At 46.5% G+C, this 21,771-nt stretch overlaps 1 protein-coding gene across 2 annotated transcripts in view; it reads right to left on the reverse strand.

Annotated features, from left to right (window-relative positions):
• The window catches only part of CHD3 (chromodomain helicase DNA binding protein 3), a 407,921-nt gene that overhangs the window by 315,987 nt on the left and 70,163 nt on the right, over positions 1-21,771 (reverse strand). For both annotated transcript variants that reach the window (XM_082254656.1, XM_082254655.1), the window contains exons 11-13: positions 18,661-18,866; positions 8,391-8,522; positions 3,894-3,993 (exon numbers count right to left, since the gene is read on the reverse strand). In XM_082254656.1, the coding sequence (XP_082110782.1) occupies positions 3,894-3,993; positions 8,391-8,522; positions 18,661-18,866 (438 nt within the window). The remainder of the gene's footprint in view (positions 1-3,893; positions 3,994-8,390; positions 8,523-18,660; positions 18,867-21,771) is intronic.

The raw sequence follows: 21,771 nt of genomic DNA on the forward strand, positions 1-21,771 counted from the left end.
ATGCCCAAAGATGAGCATTCGGAGGGAAGATGCCAGCGCTGGTGACCTAGACCACTAGAGGAGGTAAGTACAGTGCCTAAAAGTGGTTCTAAAGTCTGAAGGATTTTTTTATCTTAATGCATTCTATGTATTAAGATAAAAAAAAAAAAACCTTTGTGTGCAGCAGCCCCCCTCAGACCCCCTAATACTTACCTGGGCCCCATCTTTATCCAGCGATGTTGCACAAAAGTCCGGGGCTATCCCTCCTCATTGGCTTAGAAAGCGGCAGGGTGCCATTGGCTCCCGCTGCTGTCAAAGTCAGTGAGCCAATGAGGAGAGAGAGGGGGCAAGGCCGAGCTGCGGCTCTGTGTTTGAATAGAGACACAGAGGAGCGGCTGGGCTCGGGTGCCCCCATAGCAAGCTGCTTGCGATGGGAGCACTCGGCAGGAAGGAGGGGCAAGGAGCATCAGCGGGGAACCCGAGAAGAGGAGGACTCTGTGGAAAACCACTGCACACAGCAGGTAAGTATAAAATGTTTTTTTTTTTATAAACGAAAAAAAAAAAGAAAATGAGACTTTAGTATCACTTTAAGTTCCGCTTTAATATTTATGAAATTAAACAAATGGTAGCCAGGCAAGAAACACAAACAATAAAAAACTACAGTGACCCATTATACTGGATGTCAGTGTAGATGTCATGCCTTACATGATTTATTACATGTATTTATATAGCTTACCCCATCAAGGAGCTTACAATCTATGGTCCCTACCAATTTAGACGGAATCCAACTAACCCACTAGCAGGTCTCTGAAGTGTGGGAGGAAACTGGAGTACCCGAGGAGACCGACGTAAGCACAGGGAGAACATGCAAACTACACAGAGATAGTGTCCTGGTCAGGATTTAAATTGAGGATCCTAGTGCCGCAAGGCAGAAGTCATTGTAGGTAGGAGATAATTCTGAAACTGCTCTCTTCTCAAGGAACCCCTAGAAACCTGTGGTGGAACCCTAGTTGAGAAAGGCTGAGGTTGGCTGGCCATACTTGACTTCTCTTATTCAGTCCCATGGGGAAACCATTTGATTCCCCCATCAATGCTGAATCTCCACTGCTGGCCGTTGTATTAATGTAGCTACCTGAATAAAGTGGCGCTGCCAGTGACTGCGTCTGATAAGATGCAGTCAGTGTTCATCCGATAGTTATCCTTCCAGGTTAGTTTATTTCTAAATTGACTTTTGTCAAGCTGGGCGCCATTTTGAGCCATTTATGGCTAGTATTAGATGGTAAGAATTAGAGTAGCCATTGATGGCCCCGCTCAATTACTTTAATGAGAGGAATCAATTAATTCCCCATCCAGGCTAAACAGTGTGGATAGAGAAATCTGCACTGCCGACTATTAAATTCAATGTATTTATTGCAATCACTGGTCACATTTCCAACCTAATTAAGTAGATTTTTAAATTTACTTTTGTTGAGCCAGATGGTGCTTGCAAGGCCACCCATCGCTCCAATTTTAGACGATTCAGCAAGAACCAGGCGAAATTCGAGCCTTCCATGTTGGATATCTCATTCCAAAATCACGATCAATAAAGTGATTGTAAAGTCTCGTTTTTTTCCCTATAAAATAACAAACATTGTATACTTACCTGCTCTGTGTAGTGGTTTTACACAGAGCAGCCCAAATCCTCCTCTTCTTGGGTTCCTCTTCAACTCTCCAGGCCCCTCCCTCCTTTTAAGTGCCCCCACAGCAAACAGCTGGCTTTGGGGGCATCCAAGCCATGCCACAGCTCCATGTATCCATTCAGATACAGAGCTGTGGTTCGGCCCCGCCCCGCCTCTCACTGGCTAACTGACTTTGATTGACAGCAGTGGGAGCCAATGGTGTCGTAGCCAATGAGGAGGGGAGTCCCAGAGGGGCTCAGGTAAGCATTAGGAGGGGCTAAGGGGGGCTGTTGCACACAAAGGGTATTTTATCTTAATGCATAGAATGCATTTAGATAAAAAAACCTCCTGACTTTACAACCCCCTTTAATATCCACTTCAGTTCCAGAAGATTTTACTTCATGACCAGGCCATTTTAAGCTATTCGGCACTGCGTTACTTTAACTGACAATTGCGCCGTCATGCAACGCTCTATGCAAATTAAATTTATATAATTTTTTTTTTTTTTTTAACAAAAATAGAGCTTTCTTTTGGTGGTATTTAATAACAACTGGGCTTTTTATTTTTTAGCAAAATAAACGAAAAAAGACCAAAAACTTTGAAAAACAACACAATATATTTTTATTTCCGGCTATAAAAAATATTCATAAAAGATTTTTAAAAATCAAAACTTCTTCATAAATTTTGGCCAAAATGTATTCTGCTATCATTCTGATTTAAACAAAAATCCTAATAAGTGTATATTGATTGGTTTGTGTGAAAGGTATAGCGTCTACAAACCATGATATTTATACTGGAATTTGTATTTTCTTATACTACTAATAGCGGCGATCAACGACTTATAATGGGACTGCGAAATAGCGGCTGACAATCTGCTGCTTGGGGGAACTGACTAACTGCCACTGACATCACTAGTGCCAATAATACAGCGATCAGTGCTAATATTATACACTATCACTGTATCTCAGCATAGAAAAAAAGCTATTCAGTCGCAAGGATTGCATGAGGACACAAGGGCATACAATGCGATTAGAGGAGAAGCGTTTTAACCTCAAGCAACGCAGGGGGTTCTTCACTGTTAGGGCTACAAGACTGTGGAATTCTCTACCACAAGAGGTGGTTTCTGTGAGAAGTATGGTGGCTTTCAAAAGACTCTTGGACGTACATCTCAAGGATCAGAACATTTAGGGGTATGAGAGATGATTACGGCCACACACACCTACACAGGTTGAACTGGATGGACTGTTGTCTTTATTCAACCTCAACTACCATGTAACTATGTAACTGTACTGATAACACTGGCTGGAAAAGGTTAACATCTAGGGCGATAAGAGGGTTAAATGTGTGCCTACCTATGTGTAACGTGTACAAAGTGTGCTGTTTTTTTACTAATGATCTCTCAGTTTCGCATCCCTGAAACTGACAGATTGCTCCCTGTGTAGAGCTCTGCGTTGAATTTCAAAACAGAGCTCTGGGCTGTGAATGTACACAGCTGATCAGCAAGTCCCGGACATGAATTGTTGGCCAGGACTTACTGACAGGCTCCTGCTGTGTACCCCGAAGTAGGCAGCGACGTACCAGTACGTCGTTATGCCTACCGCGGCCACCACGTCCGCAGTACAATGCGGATAGGCGGTCGTTAAGTGGATATAAAGCTGTCCTCACCTTTTGTTGCAATAGCAGGCTTCACACTTCTAGGAAGGCTTTCCACAAGATTTTGGAGTGTATTTGTAAGAATTTGTGCCCGATCAGCCAAAAGAGCCTTTGTGAGGTCAGGTACTGATGTTGGAGAAGACCTGGCTCTCAATCAGTGTTCAAATTCATCCCAAAGGTGTTCAGTAGGGTTGATATGGGAGTTCTGTGCAGGCCACTTGAGTTCCTCCACACTACAGTGGTCTAATGGTGCATTCATTTTAGGGCCCATTTTAAAAATGCAGACCACATACTGTTCTCCGCTAAAGAGAATTTTACATTTTTTTTTTTTTTTTCAAAAAATTGCAGTACACAGTGTGAAGTCTACATAGTCTCATGCAGCAGCAAGAACTCCATGACTGGAGGAGAGGCCACGCAAGTGAGTCCTTCTATGGTTTTTTATTCCCCTATTCATTTGAACAGTGCTCAGCATGCTTCAGAATCCCAACCACAATGTTGTGGTTTATCAACCTGCAACTTTTAAAGCAGGGGTATGGCCACATTAATGCGATAAAGCTACTTTATAAATGGCGCCCCCAGTGTTTTATCAGGAAATGTACTTACATCGCTGGTGGGGGAGCTGGGCACAACGTGCATGAAGGCGTCCTTGAGGTTCATCTTGAACTGAGGGGGGCAGAGGGCATTCTCTCCCATAATCTGTTCTCTGAAATACAAAGGGCAGGTGCATGGATGACCCAGGAATAAGTTAAGCATCCAAGGTGGAGAACATCTTCTTTATTTTTTTAATTAGATTTACGTAATGGATGACCCAGGAATGGGTTAAGCATCCAAGGTGGAGAACATCTTCTTTATTTTTTTTAATTAGATTTACGTAAGTAAAAAAAAAAAAATGGGATTTTTGACTTACAGTAAAATCCATTTCTCTGAACTTCATTGACAGACACAGGTCCTGATCTTCTTAACCATTGGGTTATACTGCCCCCTACAGGAGTAGGACACTAGACAGAAAAAAAGTCTGGCTACGCCTATGGGCAGTCCCAGGGGGTATACTCCCTCTCCCTGCTATAGGTACTCAGTTTTGTAACAAGCAGTGTCAGAAGAATTACAACTCCACAGAGGGGTGGGTGCTGTGTCCGTCAATGAACATCAGAGAAATGGATTTTACGGTAAGTCAAAAATCCAATTTTTTTCATTTGTTTATTGACAGACACAGTACCTGATCTTCATAATCATTGGGACGTCCCAAAGCAGAAAAAAAGTCTGGCTTCGCCTATGGGCAGTCCCCTCTCTCTGCTAATGGATTTTACAGTAAGTCAAAAATCTAATTTTCTCTTTCATTCATTGACAGACACAGCTCCTGATCTTCATAATCATTGGGACGTCCCAAAGCAGTGTTAAACATGACAGGTGGAAACAGCGAAAAATAAATTCCCAAGGCTAAACTATTGCCAACCAGGTAACATGGAGCTTAACCAAAACAACTGGAGCCCACCTGAAAAAACAAAACACCCTCAAAGAGAACCAGGTCCTCTAAACAGCAGCCTGAAAAACCTTGTGGCTAAAGGAAGCATCCGCAGATGCCAACACATCAACTCTATAGAACTTTGTGAAAGTGTGCACCGACGACCAGGTGGCCGCCTTGCAAACCCTTCGTCACTGACGCCTGATGACGGAAGGCCCAGGAGACACTGAGCACCCGAGTAGAGTGCGCCTTGACAGGGAAAGGAGGAACCTGACCCCTGATGAAATAAACCTGAACCCCCGTCTGTCTGATCCATCTGGAAATGGTTGCAGAAAAAGCGGACAACCCTTTCCGAGGCCCATCTGTAAACACAAATAGAGAGTCTGTCTTCCTAAAAGACTCCGTAGCTGCCAGGTAAACCCTAATTAACCGGACCAAATCCAAGGCATGCAAAGCAATTTCCTTCGGATGTTTTGGCCTGGGGAGGCAACACAATGTCTTAATTCAAATGAAAATCAGAGACAACCTTTGGAAGGACTGATGGAAAGGGACGAAGAACCACCTTGTCTCTGTGAACCACCAAGTAAACGACAGGATAACACCGCCAATTCCGATGCCCTGCGTGCAGAAATGATAGCCACCAAGAAGGTCTTCTGGGACAGCGTAAGCAAGGGAATCTCCTGAAGATTCTCAAAAGGAGGCTTCTGAAGGACTCAGAGCACCAAATTGAGGTCCCAAGGTAACAACAGAGACCGCACTGGAGGGGCCAAGCGCCTAACTCCCTGAAGAAATCTAAGCACCAGGGAGTATGTGGCCAAGGGCAGTTGAAAAAAGACCGCTAAGGCCGGCACCTGACCCCTGATAGTACTCAAGGCCTGTTTCTGCTCAACCCCCCCCCCCGGTGAAGGAAGATCAAGATCTGAGCCACAGAGAAAGAGCGAAGATGAAGACCAAGAGACTCACACCATGCAATGTACAACTTTCATGCAAGTTGGTAGATCTTCCTAGAAGTAGATTTCATGGCTTTTAACGGCGTTGGAATCACCGACGCAGACAAACCTCTATCCATCAGCACCTGGCATTCAACAGCCAAACCGTCAAAGCCAGCGACTGTAAAGCAGTATGGAAGATTGGTCCTTGGGACAGCAGATCCTCCCTGAGAGGAAGCTTCCAAGGAACGTTGGTGACCAGGCCGCTCCAGATCGGCGTACCAATCCCGCTGAAGTCTGGTCCGCAGACCAGCATTTAAGCCAAAAGACGCGCCGAAGGACCACTGCCGAAACAGAGAGCTGAGTCATCAGGGGAGCCGCATCCAAAGAAGCATCACAGATAAACTGCAGCCCCTGGACCAGCTGGTCTGCCAGCTCAGCAAAGGCAGGGGGGAGCTGTTCACCCTCCAGGTCACGGCATAAAAGCTTAGCCCACTCGATCAGAGTTTGCGACACCCGCCTCAGTGCCGAACCAGCCATATAGTGTACATATTACAGGCCACAGCCTCCGCCTTCCTGTCAGCCGGATCCTTAAAGGCCTGGGACTCTTCAACTGGAATCATGGTTGCCTTGTTCAATCTGGAAACCGGAGGGTCCACCACCGGTGGAACAGTCCACTTCGTAAGAAGGGACTCCTTATAGGGGTATCGTCTAGCAAATCACTTAGGAACCCCAAGGGGACACTTTGGTCGTCCCCACTCTTTAGCGACAATTCTGTCAAAACAGGCAGGGAAGAGAAACACTTTTGCTGCTCTGGATGGCTTATGAGTGCCAAAGGAAACCTGCGCCTCCATCGCAGCTGCAGCTGCGTCCTCCATCGTTAAGTTCTCAACCACAGATACAATGAGTGCTTCCACCAGCGTCTTTTCGTGCGTGGTTGCAGATGTGGAGGAATCATCCTCACTATTTGAGGATTTCAGGCACGTGGTCGCAGACCCAGCAGGGAGACCCACGTCCATGGCGGCCGAAAGAGATTCAGGATCTGATGAGACAGATGAGGTAGGGGAAGGAGAGAGACGCTTTTTGCTAGCCTGTCATCCAAAAACCACCTCCACTCGGACACAAAGGACTCCAGGACCACCGTCAGTGCATCAATGAATGGTTGGGACCCAGAGGGCCCAACAGTCTCATAGAGGGGATCAGGTGGGGAGATGTGCTCCAAAGAGTCCATGAGTCACCAGGGGGCCCCCACAAAAAGTGTAAAAAAGGGACAATATCCCCCCACCGCGCTGGCAGCACCACCTGGTCGCCAGGCACAAAGCAATCCTCAGCAGAGAGGGACAGGACCCCAACAGACTCCCCACCCAGCAGAAACATGCACACGCAGCCACCAGGATAATCTGCACTCCACATGCGGCGATCAGGAAGTGAAAAGATATGGAAGTCAGCACCAGGGGATGAAGAGGGGTTCCCACCGCCAAAATCACCACCACAGGGCTCCACAGTCATGGCCGCCGCTATTTTCAATGGCAAACCACCGCAAAATGGCCGCTGGACTACACAAACATGGCCACCGTGCACAGCCTACAACAAAATAGCAGGCTGCAGGGCACGAGGGATCCCTAGACCTCAAGGACAGGCCCAGGCAGAAAGGGGGGCCCTGGCAGAAGCCCCCATCAGGTACAACCCCCCCCCCCCCCCCCCACACACACAAACCTGATCGTTCGGTCGCTGGCGGTGCACCCCTCCCATCGCCAGCATAGCGCCCTGCCCCCACCCCAGGAGGTGGATAGGCAGAAAAAAACTGAGTACCTATAGCAGAGAGAGAGTATACCCCCTTGGAGTGCCCATAGGCGTAGCCAGACTTTTTTCTGCCTAGTGTCCTACTCCTGTAGTGGGCAGTATAACCCAATAGTTAAGAAGATCAGGAGCTGTGTCTGTCAATGAACGAAAGAGAAGGTAATATTTTTATTAAGGAGTATTAAAGCGTTATTAAACCCCAAACCAAAAGACATACTACACTGCAGCTTACCAATCATTAGATGTGGTGGCTGCATTCATTGTTTTCACCTGGTGATCTGGTAAGTAACAAACCTCCTTGTATTAGAGCCTTCTCCTCCACTCTGGATGAAAGAGCACAGAAGGCACATTTGGACAACAGCATTGTCAGCCTGGGGGGAGGGGAGTGTTAGATGTACTAGCAGATTTAAATACACTAACAAATGGAAGCCAAACTGGAAGCTAACACTTTATAAGCAGTTATAGCAAACTTGTTTTTTTTTTTTTTTTCCTTTCAGGATAAAGGTTTTACCTAGATAAATAAAAGCTGATCATTGTAAGCATCCCTGTCAGTGGTAAATGGTTTGTCTCATCCCTGTAACTGCTACGATCTACTGGAGAGCTTGTTCTTTTGAAAAATAACAGGCTTACTGGCTGGATCACCAGATGAAAACAGAAGAAAGAAAGCCTAAAAAGAAGACAAATGCAGCCACCACATGTAAGAATTGGTAAGCTGTAATATAATAAATGTTTGCTTTTGGGTTTATTACCATCATTACACAAATTTCAAAACAGGTTTCCACTAACAGAAAGTCATAACCATGACTATACTGTAAGGGAATAAAGCAGCACGGGTGCTTGCTCAATGTCTATCCCAGAATCCCCTAGTATCAGAAATACAGCTGTGATTTTCTTAGAGATGACTGGTACCTGTGTTGCCAGTAGATCTGTTTGTGGTAGTTGAAGTCGGGTAGTTTCATGTTGTCCTCCTCCCACGTAGACTGGTCATAGGACAGATCCCTCCACTTCACCAGATAACGATAATTCCCTCTCCTGTCCACACTGCAAGACAAAGACAGACATCGATGTCACATGTTCACATTAGGCTTTTTGACTAATTAGAAAAAGTTAAGAGTTGTTCGAGGCTGGCCTTCCTCAAAAAGGTGTTCTCTCTAACCCCAACGCTCCTCCAGAGATTGCTAGGGGTTCATTAAGCAATTAGTAAACTCTGCTTCTCAGATGATAAGTTACCACTGACACCAGTGACCTTTCAGCTATCAAAGGTGGGCCTTCTCTCACTCACCACATATGTAAGAAGTATTCTTCCAACTGACCACATACTGTATGTAAGGAGTATTTTTTCCCCCGACCACATATGTACAGAGCAGTCTTCCCACTGACCCCATATGTAACGAGCACTCTTCCCACTGACCACCAATGTAAGGAACATTCTTCCCACTGACCACCAATGTAAGAAACATTCTTCCCACTGACCACCAATGTAAGGAACATTCTTCCCACTGATCACCAATGTAAGGAGCATTCTACCTACTGACCCCCAATGTAAGGAGCATTCTTCCCACTGACCACCAATGTAAGGAGCATTCTTCCCACTGATCACCAATGTAAGGAACTTTCTACCTACTGACCCCCAATGTAAGGAACATTCTTCCCACTGACCACCAATGTAAGGAACATTCTTCCCACTGATCACCAATGTAAGGAGCATTCTACCTACTGACCACCAATGTAAGGAGCATTCTTCCTACTGACCATCAATGTAAGGAGCATTCTTCCTACTGACCACCAATGTAAGGAGCATTCTACCCACTGACCACCAATGTAAGGAGCATTCTTCCCACTGACCACCAATGTAAGGAACATTCTTCTCACTGACCACCAATGTAAGGAGCATTCTTCCTACTGACCATCAATGTAAGGAGCATTCTTCCCACTGACCACCAATGTAAGGAGCATTCTACCTACTGACCACCAATGTAAGGAACATTCTTCCCACTGACCACCAATGTAAGGAACATTCTTCCCACTGACCACCAATGTAAGGAACATTCTTCTCACTGACCACCAATGTAAGGAGCATTCTTCCCAATTTTGTTTATTAAAAGTCTTGCAATCAATAAGCATAAAAACAATATACATAAATAAATATATACATATTTACATGAAAAGGGGAAAAAAAATACATAGCAAATTCTGCTCTCAAATAAAGACTGCCTTTACAGCAAAAACAAAACTCACATCATGAAACACATCATTACCGGGAAAAATAATCTTAATAAGACTCACACCACCACACCAGACATCAAACCTGCGAGGTCAAGAAACAAAACCACCCCCATTATGCATGCAGCCCTTCTTCAAAAACGAAGATATTAACCAACAAAAGCTAAAGGCGTGAAAGAAATAGCATAGGAAAAAAGCTCTTCACCCAGAGATGGACAGTTCACCAAAGGCAGGTCTGATATTCCTCCACGCCCTTATCCAGACTGCCCGAGGCTCCCTGCCCTTCTCAAGACCCCGAATCTTCCCAACCTCACCCAGAATATCGTACACCCCCACCTCGACAGGGAGGACTTTCTTCTGCAGGGTAATCTGGCACCGTGCATTCCATGTGAAGTAACGGACAACTATACTAACTAGAAAAAGTGTATCCAAATCAATATCCCAGCGAGTCGGGAATGCCCCATACACCCACTCCGCATAACTCATGCGATAGAGAAAGGGGATGCCTAGAGCCCTCCCCACCCTTTTATACACCTCTATGGTAAAGGGACACTGGAGCAAAAAGTGGTCCATAGACTCCACTTTACCAACACACTCCGCTCTAGGACAATCCCGATCATCCACAGGGCGATGCTTCAGGTTCCCTCTCACATAGAGCCTTCCATGGAAAGCGAGCCAGGCTCCCTAAACTTTAAAGGGATTCTTCCCAAGTTAATTAAACGCAACCCCTCCCTCATTAAAGGGCCTGGGCAATCCCTTAAGGTCAGTGACACACTGAAAGCAGAGCCCAAAATCCTCTTCTCCAGAAGCTTCCTGGGGAGGGACTGGATATCCCCCACTGTCACCTGCCAATGCCGAAGTATTTTCAGACACGGGGCAACATAAGCCGGAAGCTTGCCATGTCGGACTCTCAGACTTTTTCACTGGCCCCCCATCTTCCCAGCATTGCAGAAAAGGCCTTAACCAAGATTGAAAAATACCCACCCATCCCGGCGGGGTCTCTGCTAACATATTACCAAGATTATACTTTAAAAAGAGCAGAGAAAATAAAACTATAGGGTTGACCATTCCTAGACCACCCTCCCGCCTGGACAGGTAAGTTACATTGCGTTTGATCAGGTTCAGCCTATTTCCCCATAACAGTTGGAAAAAGCAGCTGAACACCCTTGCATAGAGAGATTCCGGCAAGATACAGACAAAGCTGACATATAAAAAGAATGGGATCAGGTAGGTTTTAATCAAGTCAACCCTTTCCCTCAAGGAAAGTTTCCATTTCTTCCAGCTTGCCACCTTGGCATTGGCATTCAACAACCTGCTTTCCCAATTTCGATGACCATAGTCACCAGGACCAAATTTGATGCCCAACACTTTAATTTCCTGCTGGGGCTCTGGGAAGGTGTAAGGTTCTGGCACTCTCAGTGCCTCCTATCACATCATTTCCGGGTGCTTTCCATCTACCTAGATAGATGAAGCACATATAGGTGTGTTTCCCTTTAAGAGTGCTGACATCATCACTGAGTGCCGGACTGAACAGCTATTTAAATCACCAGCTCTCACTCACATGTGTTCGTTCAACCTGCTGTGTGCCTAGATGTGCCTTGATGCTAACCTGTCTTGAAGCTCTCATGCTTGCAAGCATACCTCGCTGTCGGAACCACGCTGCGCTGATCCCTGTATCCCGCTACCGGATCATCCACTCTTGTCGAACCTCTCCTCTGCTACATTGCTACTAGTGATAAGTACCCCACAGGGGAAACCTCAATAACATTCATACTAAAGCTTACACTGTCTAGCTCTGCATACTAAGGACTGTTACTACATCTGCACTATCTAGATTGCTAGCTCTTGAGCCTACTATCATCTGCTCTTGCACTGGGTTAGTCTCTCCTGTATGTCATCTGCTATCCTATCATCTACTACCATACATGATTGCTAACCTATCTGCATCCCACCTGTTACTATCTCATTCTCAAGAACATTCCTCTCAAGTGTCTGTCACCTATCGTCTCTTACCAACCTGTCTCTTCAGCCTATCACCTCTATACTACTATATACATAGATCACTCCAGGAACTTCTTATTGAGTGTGTGTATTTACTTGCTGAATTGAGATCATCCACACATGATGAGTCTTTGGGAGTTGGGATTGGTGTCTCAGCGTTTCTCTACATGACAACTGAAGTGGAATATTTCTGCAGCTGTAAATCCACATCATACATAAAACGCAGGAGCGTTACAGAAGGCATCCGGAAGTTCGAAGCTTTCACCCTCCTCACCCATCCAGAAAACGTCACTCTTTTTATGATTGATTTTAGAGCCAGAAGCATCCGTGTACTGCTCTATCACAGAGACCACCTCCTGCGCCTCCTCCATCCCAGAGATAATAACAGACACATCATCTGCATAGGCCATGACCTTCAAAGGTGGCACACCAGCAATGCCCAAAGGCACCCCACACAACGATCCACCCTCTGACCTTCTTACGAAGGGGTCGATTGCGAATACATATAGCAGGGGGCTCAAAGGACACCCCTGCCGCACACCAGAGCCAACTTCAAAGGGCCGTCCAACCCAACCATTAACAAGTGGGAAGCTCTCAGCCCCTTTATATAATGTTTTCAGCCAATCAATAAACCTCCCCTGCAGGACGTATCTGCCAAGTAGCAAATACAGGTACTCATGATTAACTCTATCAAAAGCCTTCGCCTGATCCAATGCCAGCAAGTACTTTCTCCATCCAACAGACCTGCCTCGCTCCAAAGCCTCCCGGACAGCTAAAATTGCTGAAAAGGTACTTCTGCCCTGGACCGAGCAGTGCTGATGATTGGACAACAAATCGCCTGCTACTGAGGACAGCGCCAAAAAAGAATCTTCGCCAAGATCTTTCTATCAACATTGAGAAGACTGATGGGGCGCCAGTTCTCAATTATTGAGGGGTCTTTACCTTTTGACAGAAGAATCACAGCGGATTGCCTCATGGAGGATGGAGAGAACCCTCTTCTAAACAGCTGTTATAAACCTCCGCTAAGAAGGGAGCCAGAATGGACTTAAAACACTTGTAAAATTCAGCTGTCAACCCATCTGGCCCAGGCGATTTTTTGGTAGCCAGCTTCTCTATAGCACGAACTACCTCATCCACTGAAACTGGTTCTGTCAAATCCATCAAAGGCAATGTACCATTTCCCAATCCTGGAGTAGAATCCAGAAAGCTTTCCATCCTGTCCAGACTAAGGTCCTTTCTTCCCAAAAGGTCTGCGTAATATGACCTGAAGATGTCCAGGATCCCTGATCTGGACTTCACCAGGGAACCCGTACTATCCCTCAGACCTATGACCGTCTTAACTGCTATGCCTTGCTTACAGTTCTGGTAAGGATCAGGCGAGTGATATTTCCCGTAATCTCTCTCCAGAACCAAGGAGGCATGCCGGTCGTATTGACACTTCCTAAGAAGAAGCTTTACCTCAGAGATCTCCCCTGGATCTCCTCCATACGAGACAAGACGATCAAGCTTCCTCCGCAAATGCTGGTAGGCAATATATATACCAAGCTGCTTCTTCTTACTTATGGCCTTGAAAAGTCCAATCGCCCTTTGTTTCACAAGCTCCCACCACTCTGACTTACTGCTGCAAAAGTCCAGAATAGAAACCTGTGCCTGAAAAAAATCCTCAAAGGATTGTCTTACCTCTACATCTTCCAGGAGAGCCGAATTCAGTTTCCAGGTACCGCTTCCCCTGGGTGGAGTGTCCGAGGCATTCAGAGTCACAGACAGCATACAGTGGTCAGAGAACTCCACCGCCCTCAACTCAGGAGCCGAGAAAGCAGAGTTCTCCTTTAAAAAAAACCTGTCTATCCTACTCTGACTCTTCCCTCTCTGAAACGTGAATCCTGTGCTGCCAGGGCAGTGCTTAATGTGCACATCTACCAGGCCTGCTTGTGTAACCATATCTCTAAGAAAAACGCTATCATAACCCAGCCTGTCTATGGAGACCCTCCTGTCTTCAGGCCTAATTATGGTGTTAAATTCACCTCCAAAGACAACCTGCTGGGATGTAAAAAGGAAGGGCTTGATCTTTGTGAGGAGGCATTTCCTGTCCCATTTTGACTGCGGTCCATAGATATTGATCAGGCGCAGGTCCTGCCCCCTAACAGAGATGTCTAAGACCATGCATCTCCCCATTTCTACCTCAATTACCCGCCGGCACGTTACCATATCGGTTTTAAAAAGAACCGCAACTCCGCTGCAAGGCTCAGCCGCAAGAGACCAAAAGGAGGGACCGCATCTCCACTCCCTTTTTGCTAGATGGACATCGGCCAAAGTATGGAGCCAGGTCTCTTGCAAAAATAAAATCTCAGCATCAAACTCACTGAGCAAAAATAAGGCAATATCACGAGCTCTTGCAGATTTCACGCTGGCGACATTAATGGTCGCCACCTTTATCAGAGCGGGAACTGCCATCAGGTCAGGATGATTGGGGTAGTCGTTTCTTAACCTCTACCACACTCTCATCACCCGAAACAGCTCTTTTTACACTATGTGACTCCCCCTCATCCATAGATGATAAAGAAATGGATAAATCGGATACGAACTCCTCCCCTGATAAAACAGAAAATGTGTTGCCAAGAGGAACCCCTCCTGGCTCTAACTGTAAGGAGGAAATGACCGCTTTACTGGTCTTCCTCTTCTTCTTTTTCTTCCTCCTAGTCCTCTCCCACCCCTCATCATCCGAATCCTCCTCAACAGAAGGTGAGACATGGGACATGGACACCCCTCCCTCAACCCCATCGACCCCACCACCATGCAGCACCCCTGCACTCTCCTGCCCACGTTTGCGGTGTCGGGGGACAGGGACTAGAGGTGGAGTAGGCCGAGGGGGAAGATCCACTATACCCGCCCTCCCCCAGCAGCTTCCGCTAGTCTTGAGGATCTACGCACAGTAGATGTAGGAACAACCACAGGAGGGACAGACTCAGGGACCACATCACCAGGGGAAACAGAATCTGACACAACAGACACAGGAGGGGCAGCAACAGTTTCCTCCCTAACTTCAGCTGCTTCATCTTCTTTATCAAGCCTCTGCAGCTCAGTCTCCAATCCTGGCAAGTTATGCAGTGCCTCTGGGCATAGGCTATATGGATGACCCAGCTGCTGGCACATATTGCACCGAATCTGGGTGCATTCTCTGGCCAAATGGCCTAAATCCTGGCACAGTGAGCACTTCTTGTGGGTGCAGGACGATGCAAAGTGGCCTTTATCACCACATTTATTACACACCTTAGGCTGACCTTGGTAGAAAATGGTCAGCCTATCCCTACCCAGAAAGGCTGAGCAGGGAAGGTGCTGAACTACATTGCCCAGCACCCCCAATTTTAGTGACACTGTCCGGGCCCCTGTCCATATCCCATGCTCATCAAGGACCTTCCGCAGTGGAGTGAGGACCTCGCCATATCGGCGTAGCTATACTATTAAATAAGCCTCTGGTATGGATTCATTACGCACCAAGATGGTCACCGATTCAAGGCTGCCTTGAAATCACCTTTGGCACCAAACCTCTCCACTGCTGAAGGCCCTTGCACCTCCTATACCTCTCCCAAAAGAGATCCAGACTCTCAGGTTTTACAAACGATAAATCAAATTCATAACTCCCCACCGGGCAAATCAAAGCAAAAATATCACAGGCTTTAAACCCCATTTCCAAAACCAACTCAGCCACCCTCCCCCTTACTATTGGGGTTCCTTCCCCCTCCCACCTCAACTGAACCACATTCCTCCTCCTATACCCACTAACCAGCCCCCCACCAAACCTCCCTGAATTGTGATTATTAACAAAATCCCCACCACCCACCCTGGTGCAACTCCCCAAAACTGAAGCATAGCTTCCAACATTCTTCCCAGCAGAAAATCCATCAGTTTGTTTTGAAACATCCGACACAGACTTAGCAGATAACGATTGTACAGATCCGGGATTGATCTGTACAATCGATGAATCTTTCCTCTGCTGAGCAGGGGGAGAAATGTCATTTCTATTTTTCCCAGCATTACTAACCCCTTCACCACCACCCACCACATTCATTGCTTTAACATTAATGTCATTTTTTATACTTGCTGGGATATTTATTATTCCTGTTGTCTTCACAGCAGAATCCATAGTTGCTGCTGCACTGGTAAGAGTTTCAGCGGTCATCTTCTCTTCCACTAGGACAGGGTTTTCAGCTGTGGAAATGGCATTCTGTTTTAACACAGCAACAGGTGAAACATTGCAGGAGACTTCCATAGCTGCTTCCACTCCACTTGCAGCACCATGTTGATCCCCTCCCCCACCAGAAATCAGCTGGTCAATCAGCACTGGAGGCTCAGGTGAACATGAAGCAGGCTCTTTGGAGCTGGCAGCCATTTTGCTTGCTGTGGGATTACTGGTCTCAGCCAGACCAGCAAAATTCATGCCTGGGGTGTTTAATGCAGGTCCATCCACATGCATCTGATGGTCTGGTGATTCTGTCAGGGATTTTCCTTGCATGTCTGCACTCGGTTTCTCCACAGCGGTAACTCCAATAGGCAGATGACTGCAGAGCTCCTTCTCACCTGGGACACCATCCACTACAGCAGGTGGGGCAGACATGTTGGATGGCTACATGGTGTACTGGGATTTCTCCACCAGGACTGGCTTTGCAGGCTTGAATCTCCTCTGTTCATCCTCAGGGACTTCTGATGGATCATCAGAAAAGACAAACTTGTCTGCTCTCAGGGGTGACTCCATCTCCTGGATGAATGTCAGGGATCCATGTCCACTCTCAACCCCCTGGCTGGTTGCCGCTGGCGATTCCCAGTTCTGGCATGGGGGGAGAGGTGCAGAGGCAGATGGAGCCTGGTCATCCATTAACTGAGGCTGCTGATCCACAGAACTTGCTGGTGTCTGGCTGGTAAATCTCCTCTCATTGTCAAATTTTTCTTTGAATGCTCCACTTCTGTCTTTCAGCCATTCCAATAATAAAGATTGTTTCTTTACCTTATCTTCCAAATCCTGTAGCTCAGGCTTCATGGCTGTGTGATTTTTACTCCAGGCGTGGCAGTACTTGGCTCTGAAGGATTTATGTTCAGCCTTCAAAACTTTAAGTTTTTCTTCAGCTCTTCCAATCACCCTAAAACGATTGATAATATTCTGGCTGAAGACATCCGCATTCTCACCAGGGCCTGGACCCACAGACAGGTCCTCCACCTCCTCCTCACTAGGCCCTGTGTCATCAGGGGGATCCCTCCCAGGGCCTCCCCCAGGATCAGGCATTGTTCCTGGGCCAAGCTAGCAGGCAAGGCCCAGGCTTGAAAAAGGCTGGTTCTCAGAGAGAGCTCCTTTGGTGTGTCCTCCTCCTTCTTCCCACCGACCACCCATGTAAGGAACATTCTTCCCACTGACCACCTATGTAAGGAACATTCTTCCTACTGATCACCAATGTAAGAAGCATTCTTCCCACTGACCACAAACATAAGGAGATTCTTGCTTTTTGTGTCATTTCTGGTGTGTGGTCTGGAGTTGAGGCATCAAAGCAGACAGTTCATTAAGAATCTGCCTCATTGTTCTTTGTGCTCCCTTGTAAATGTTTCAAGCGCGGTGAGATCTCAGACCAAAACAAATCCCCATTGAGAAGTTAGTAGCAGTAGCAGTACCAGTACGTAAAGCCCAGTCCAGGCAAAAAAAAAATTGAGCCTTGCAGTGGGCCCTCCACACAGCAAGGGTTACATTCTTGTTAATTTGGAAGTAAACTTGTTTTTTATTTTTACCTACAGGAAAGCCTATAACAAAGCATACCTGTAGGCTAAATTAATATCTCCTAAACGTGCACTTTTCAGGAGATATTCTAGTGAGCAATAACCCGTGATGTCACTGGCACATGCGCTCTGAAGGAACGGCATACCTGTGCGGTTTCTTCAGAGCTCTGTGCCGCGGCCGTGACCCCTATGCACATGCGCAGGAGTAACGTCATTGCGACTGGGCCATTCGAGTGGCTGCAGCCCTCAAAACCGGAAGGAAGAGGTTATTCTCTGGGTGAAGAAGTTAGCCTCTGCAGTGGTGACGATGGGCCACTGGAGGAATTTTTTTCAAGGTAAGTCTTTCATAATGTGCTAGTACTTTGTTGTTTTTTTAAATATACTACCACTATAAGTCTAGGGGTAGAGGAATAAGACATAATACCTTATTTCTCATTCTGGCAGGCTTTCTCCACACTGTGTGACTAGTCCCCAGAAGTCTCTCCTCTAAGGTACTCCAGCCAGAAGTCACATGATGCAATCATCAAATACAATGCAGGACCTGCAGTCTTACACTGTACATGAGGATGGCAAAGGCCCCGCATATGACCAGAAGCTTCAAAGAGCCAGATCGATGCGCAAGGCAAGTATTATAGCTTATTCCTAACAAGTCTTTAACTCTGCCCCCAACTACATCATTAACTTCATCTCAAAATATTACCCCAAACGTCTTATTTGTTCCTCTCAAGACCTCCTGCTCTTTACCTTCCTCATCACCTCCTCCCACACTTGCCTACAGGACTTCTCCAGAGCCTCTCCCAGCCTCTGAAATTACCTCAATCTCCCCAGCTATCTCCTACTCTGTCTGCCTTTAGGCAATCCCTGAAAGCTCATCTCTTCAGTGAAGCCTATCCTGCCTCTACCTATATTCTACTTTCTCCATCAGCTCTTCCCTCACAGTTACCTCCAAACCAAAGTTCAGGTTCTAGACCAAACTCGTTCTAGACACTTTAAACCAGACTCCAATGATGAAGGTGAGACTGGTATCCTCTGACTTTACCGTAATGCTTATCTGTCAAATGGTTTGCTTTTCTATTGGAAAGGGAACAGCTAAATGACTGGTAAGAGATCCCTTAGACTGAGCTTGAAGATAGACAGCCAATACCAGACCAAAACTACATCTCTGTTTTTACATCCCAGCCTCTTAATCCCTCACCTGTGATTGATAATCCTCTGTATAGACATCCACTCGGGTTTAATGCCGTAGCGGTAGAAGCGTTCCTCCATATCAGAGTATTCGGCATCTTTGCTCTTCTCGTTTTTGCCCTCATCTTCTCCTGAGCCATAGTCAAAAGGCGGCGGCTCGTCCATGTCATTCTTCCGCTGGAAGTTGCGGTACATAACCATGTGGAAGATCTCCAACTGGAAGGAATGTTAAAGGAGAACAAAAATAAACCAAAAAAATATATGGGGTGCCTTTTTATAAAGCAAAGGGTTTGACTTTTACTAACATTCCCATTTAAAATGCATGGACCTGAACAATTCACCAGTAGAGAATGTTTGTGCATTTTGTGAATGGGTCACTTTACTATATGCACCCTACTCATTTCCTCCTGTGGGGGGGGGGGGGGTATCTGGGGGCCCCCTTACTCTTTTATATAGAGCTTCCAGATTTTGAGAAGCCCCCCATCCGCTGACCTGAACAATCCCTGAGCCAAGGTTGGGGGGATGGGGAAGAGGCACTTGTCATTATCAACGTGGAGACAATGGGCTGTGCCTTGGCAAGGCACCCCCACCATGTTGAGGGACATGTGGTCTTATATGGATAAGGGAGAGGGTGCACATTCACTTCCCACCCCCTTTCCTTGTCACCCAGGTTGCATGCTCTAATATGGGTCTAATATGGATTTTGGGAAGGGGGGAACCTCACTTCTCCCCGCTTTCTTCACTTCCTGCTTTCACAGGAGAAACTGAGGGCAGCAGAGCCTAGTCAGTTAAATTCCAGAAAGGAGTGAGTTAGTGAGGGTGTGGTTTACTGGTGCTGTGTGTGTCTAGGGATGCGCACAACCTGGTTTAGCACCCAACAGGAGCATGCACACATGGGTGCCTCCTTAGCATCCAGCTTGCTACAGGTGGCACTCTAAGGAGTATAGAGCTGACAGAGGCTGCTGGAACTTCCAGAATAGGAGGTAAGTGACCTATCTGTGCAATATTGCTGCACAGAGTAGGTAAGTAAAACCTTTTTTTTATTTAAAAAAAACAAAAAAAAAAAACAAAGTGTGCCTTTAGTATCACTTTGAAGGGTCTGGTATGGAATTTGAGGGGGATTCCATGTCCTTTTTCTGTTCTTTTTTCATGAAGTCCCCTTTAAAATCCAAAGCAGACCTAAAGTTTTTTGTTTTGGTTTTTTTTTCACTATCCCTACTGTTTGCTTACATTCCCCTATCAGTCAGGAATGGATGACAGCTGAATGTGCCAGGCAGGGATGAGTCACTGGTTGTTAGGATGCTGGCCGGGTGCCGGTGTTTCATTAGAAAAACCTACCCCGTGAGAAATGCATACCCACGTCACTTCCTTTCAGGAACAGCTGAGCAGCGTAGCAGTGCGCATGCTCACAGCCCCGGTGACGTAATTGAACAGCTGAGGAGCTGACAAGTGCGCATGCTCTGAGGGTATGACATTTTGACGGTAGTGTGTGTAACGTTAGAAGGCATGAGCTGTTGCGGTGGTTACATTAAAACAGCTCTGCCGCATCATGAGTCATCTCCGCTCCTACCACTGTCACTTCCCTGATGTCGGCTAGTAAATGTAAAAGCGGCGGCGGGTGTATGTAATGTAAATCACGGAGATCTCGGCTCCGTGATCCGCTTTTATATTTAGCCGACATCAGGGAAGTGACAGGGGTAGGAGCGGAGATGACTCATGTTGCAGCGGAGATGTTTTAATGTGGTGATGCGTTGTAACGTTATAACACACTACCGTGAACATTTCATACCCTCCAAGCATGCGCACTAGTAAGCGCCTCAGCTGTTCACTGACGTAGGTGATGACGTAGGTGCACCGGAAGTGACGAGGGTAGGAAATTTTCACGGGTAGGTTTTTTCACGGAACACCGGCTCCCTAACAATCAGGAGGAAGCTGCAACATTTAGCAGTAGGAATAATTCCGCTGCTAAATGTTTTTCTACACACTGCAGCTGGAAAACACTGCGATTGTTGCTAGAGGCTACAGCCGCTGGCAATATTTACATCCTCAAAATCCCAAATGCTTGTTGTACCCAAGCCGATCCATCGATTGACTTGGGTACAACAAGCATTTCGGATTTTTTGGATCAATCAGTTTGCCCATATATGGTACGAATCTCGGCCCATCCTGCTGAAAGGCAGAGATTTCAACCGTCTATGGCCGGCTTAACAGTGTATGGCCAGCTTTAAGCTTCAAGGATCTCCGAAGCTGGACCAGTGATGGCACCCTTGCCTAGGCCAGAAGCCAGGGAATAGGGTTCTTCTAATGTTTTTTCTTTTTCTTAGTGCCGGTTCACACTTATGCGATGCGGGAAGGCTGCGAATTCGCAAACGCACCCCTGGCAGTTCACACTGCCATATCCGATACGCTGGGGGTGTCAATGAAATGTTAACGACACCCCCAGTTTGATCGCATATCGCAGTGCGATCTTACAGTTCGCACAGGATCGGATTGCACAAGTGTGAACCACTGTGCGATCCGATCCTGATGCGGCTCAAAAAAAGGGTCCTGTGCGTCTTTACTGCGGGTGCAGTCCGAATTTAGCCATACAAAGTGTATGGCTGAATTCGCACCGCACACCCGATCGCATGTAATGAAGGAGCAGTGCGCTTCGATATTACATGCGATCGCCGCAGGCGCATCAGTGTGAACCGGCACTTAGAGTTATATGATGGGAAGAGGTGCTACAAAAGAAGTACATCTTCCATTTAAAAAGGAAAAGACTGTTGATTCACTGTTACAGTGTAGTGTATGTTGACCGCTGCACTGGTCTGACTGGCTCCTGATTTCTAGATAAACATCACCACTTGGTTTGAAGCCTTTGGAACCAGTGTTGGGGGTAACTAGTTACAAAGTAACAGATTACAGTAACTACATTACTTTTTTTGGTAACGAAGTAATGTAACTAGTTACAATACTAATATTGGTAACTACACTACTTTACTAGGCTATAGGAACGCGCTTTCCTGCGTTACCCAAGCCGTGCGATACAATCGTTATTTCGAAGAATAGAGAGGGATGAAGTTTATGACTTTTTGTTGCACTTTATGTTTTATTCTGTTTTGTTCTCATGTTTCCCAAA

This window comes from Pelophylax lessonae, assembly GCF_965119305.1.
Source record: "Pelophylax lessonae genome assembly, chromosome: 4".
Taxonomy (NCBI): domain Eukaryota; kingdom Metazoa; phylum Chordata; class Amphibia; order Anura; family Ranidae; genus Pelophylax; species Pelophylax lessonae.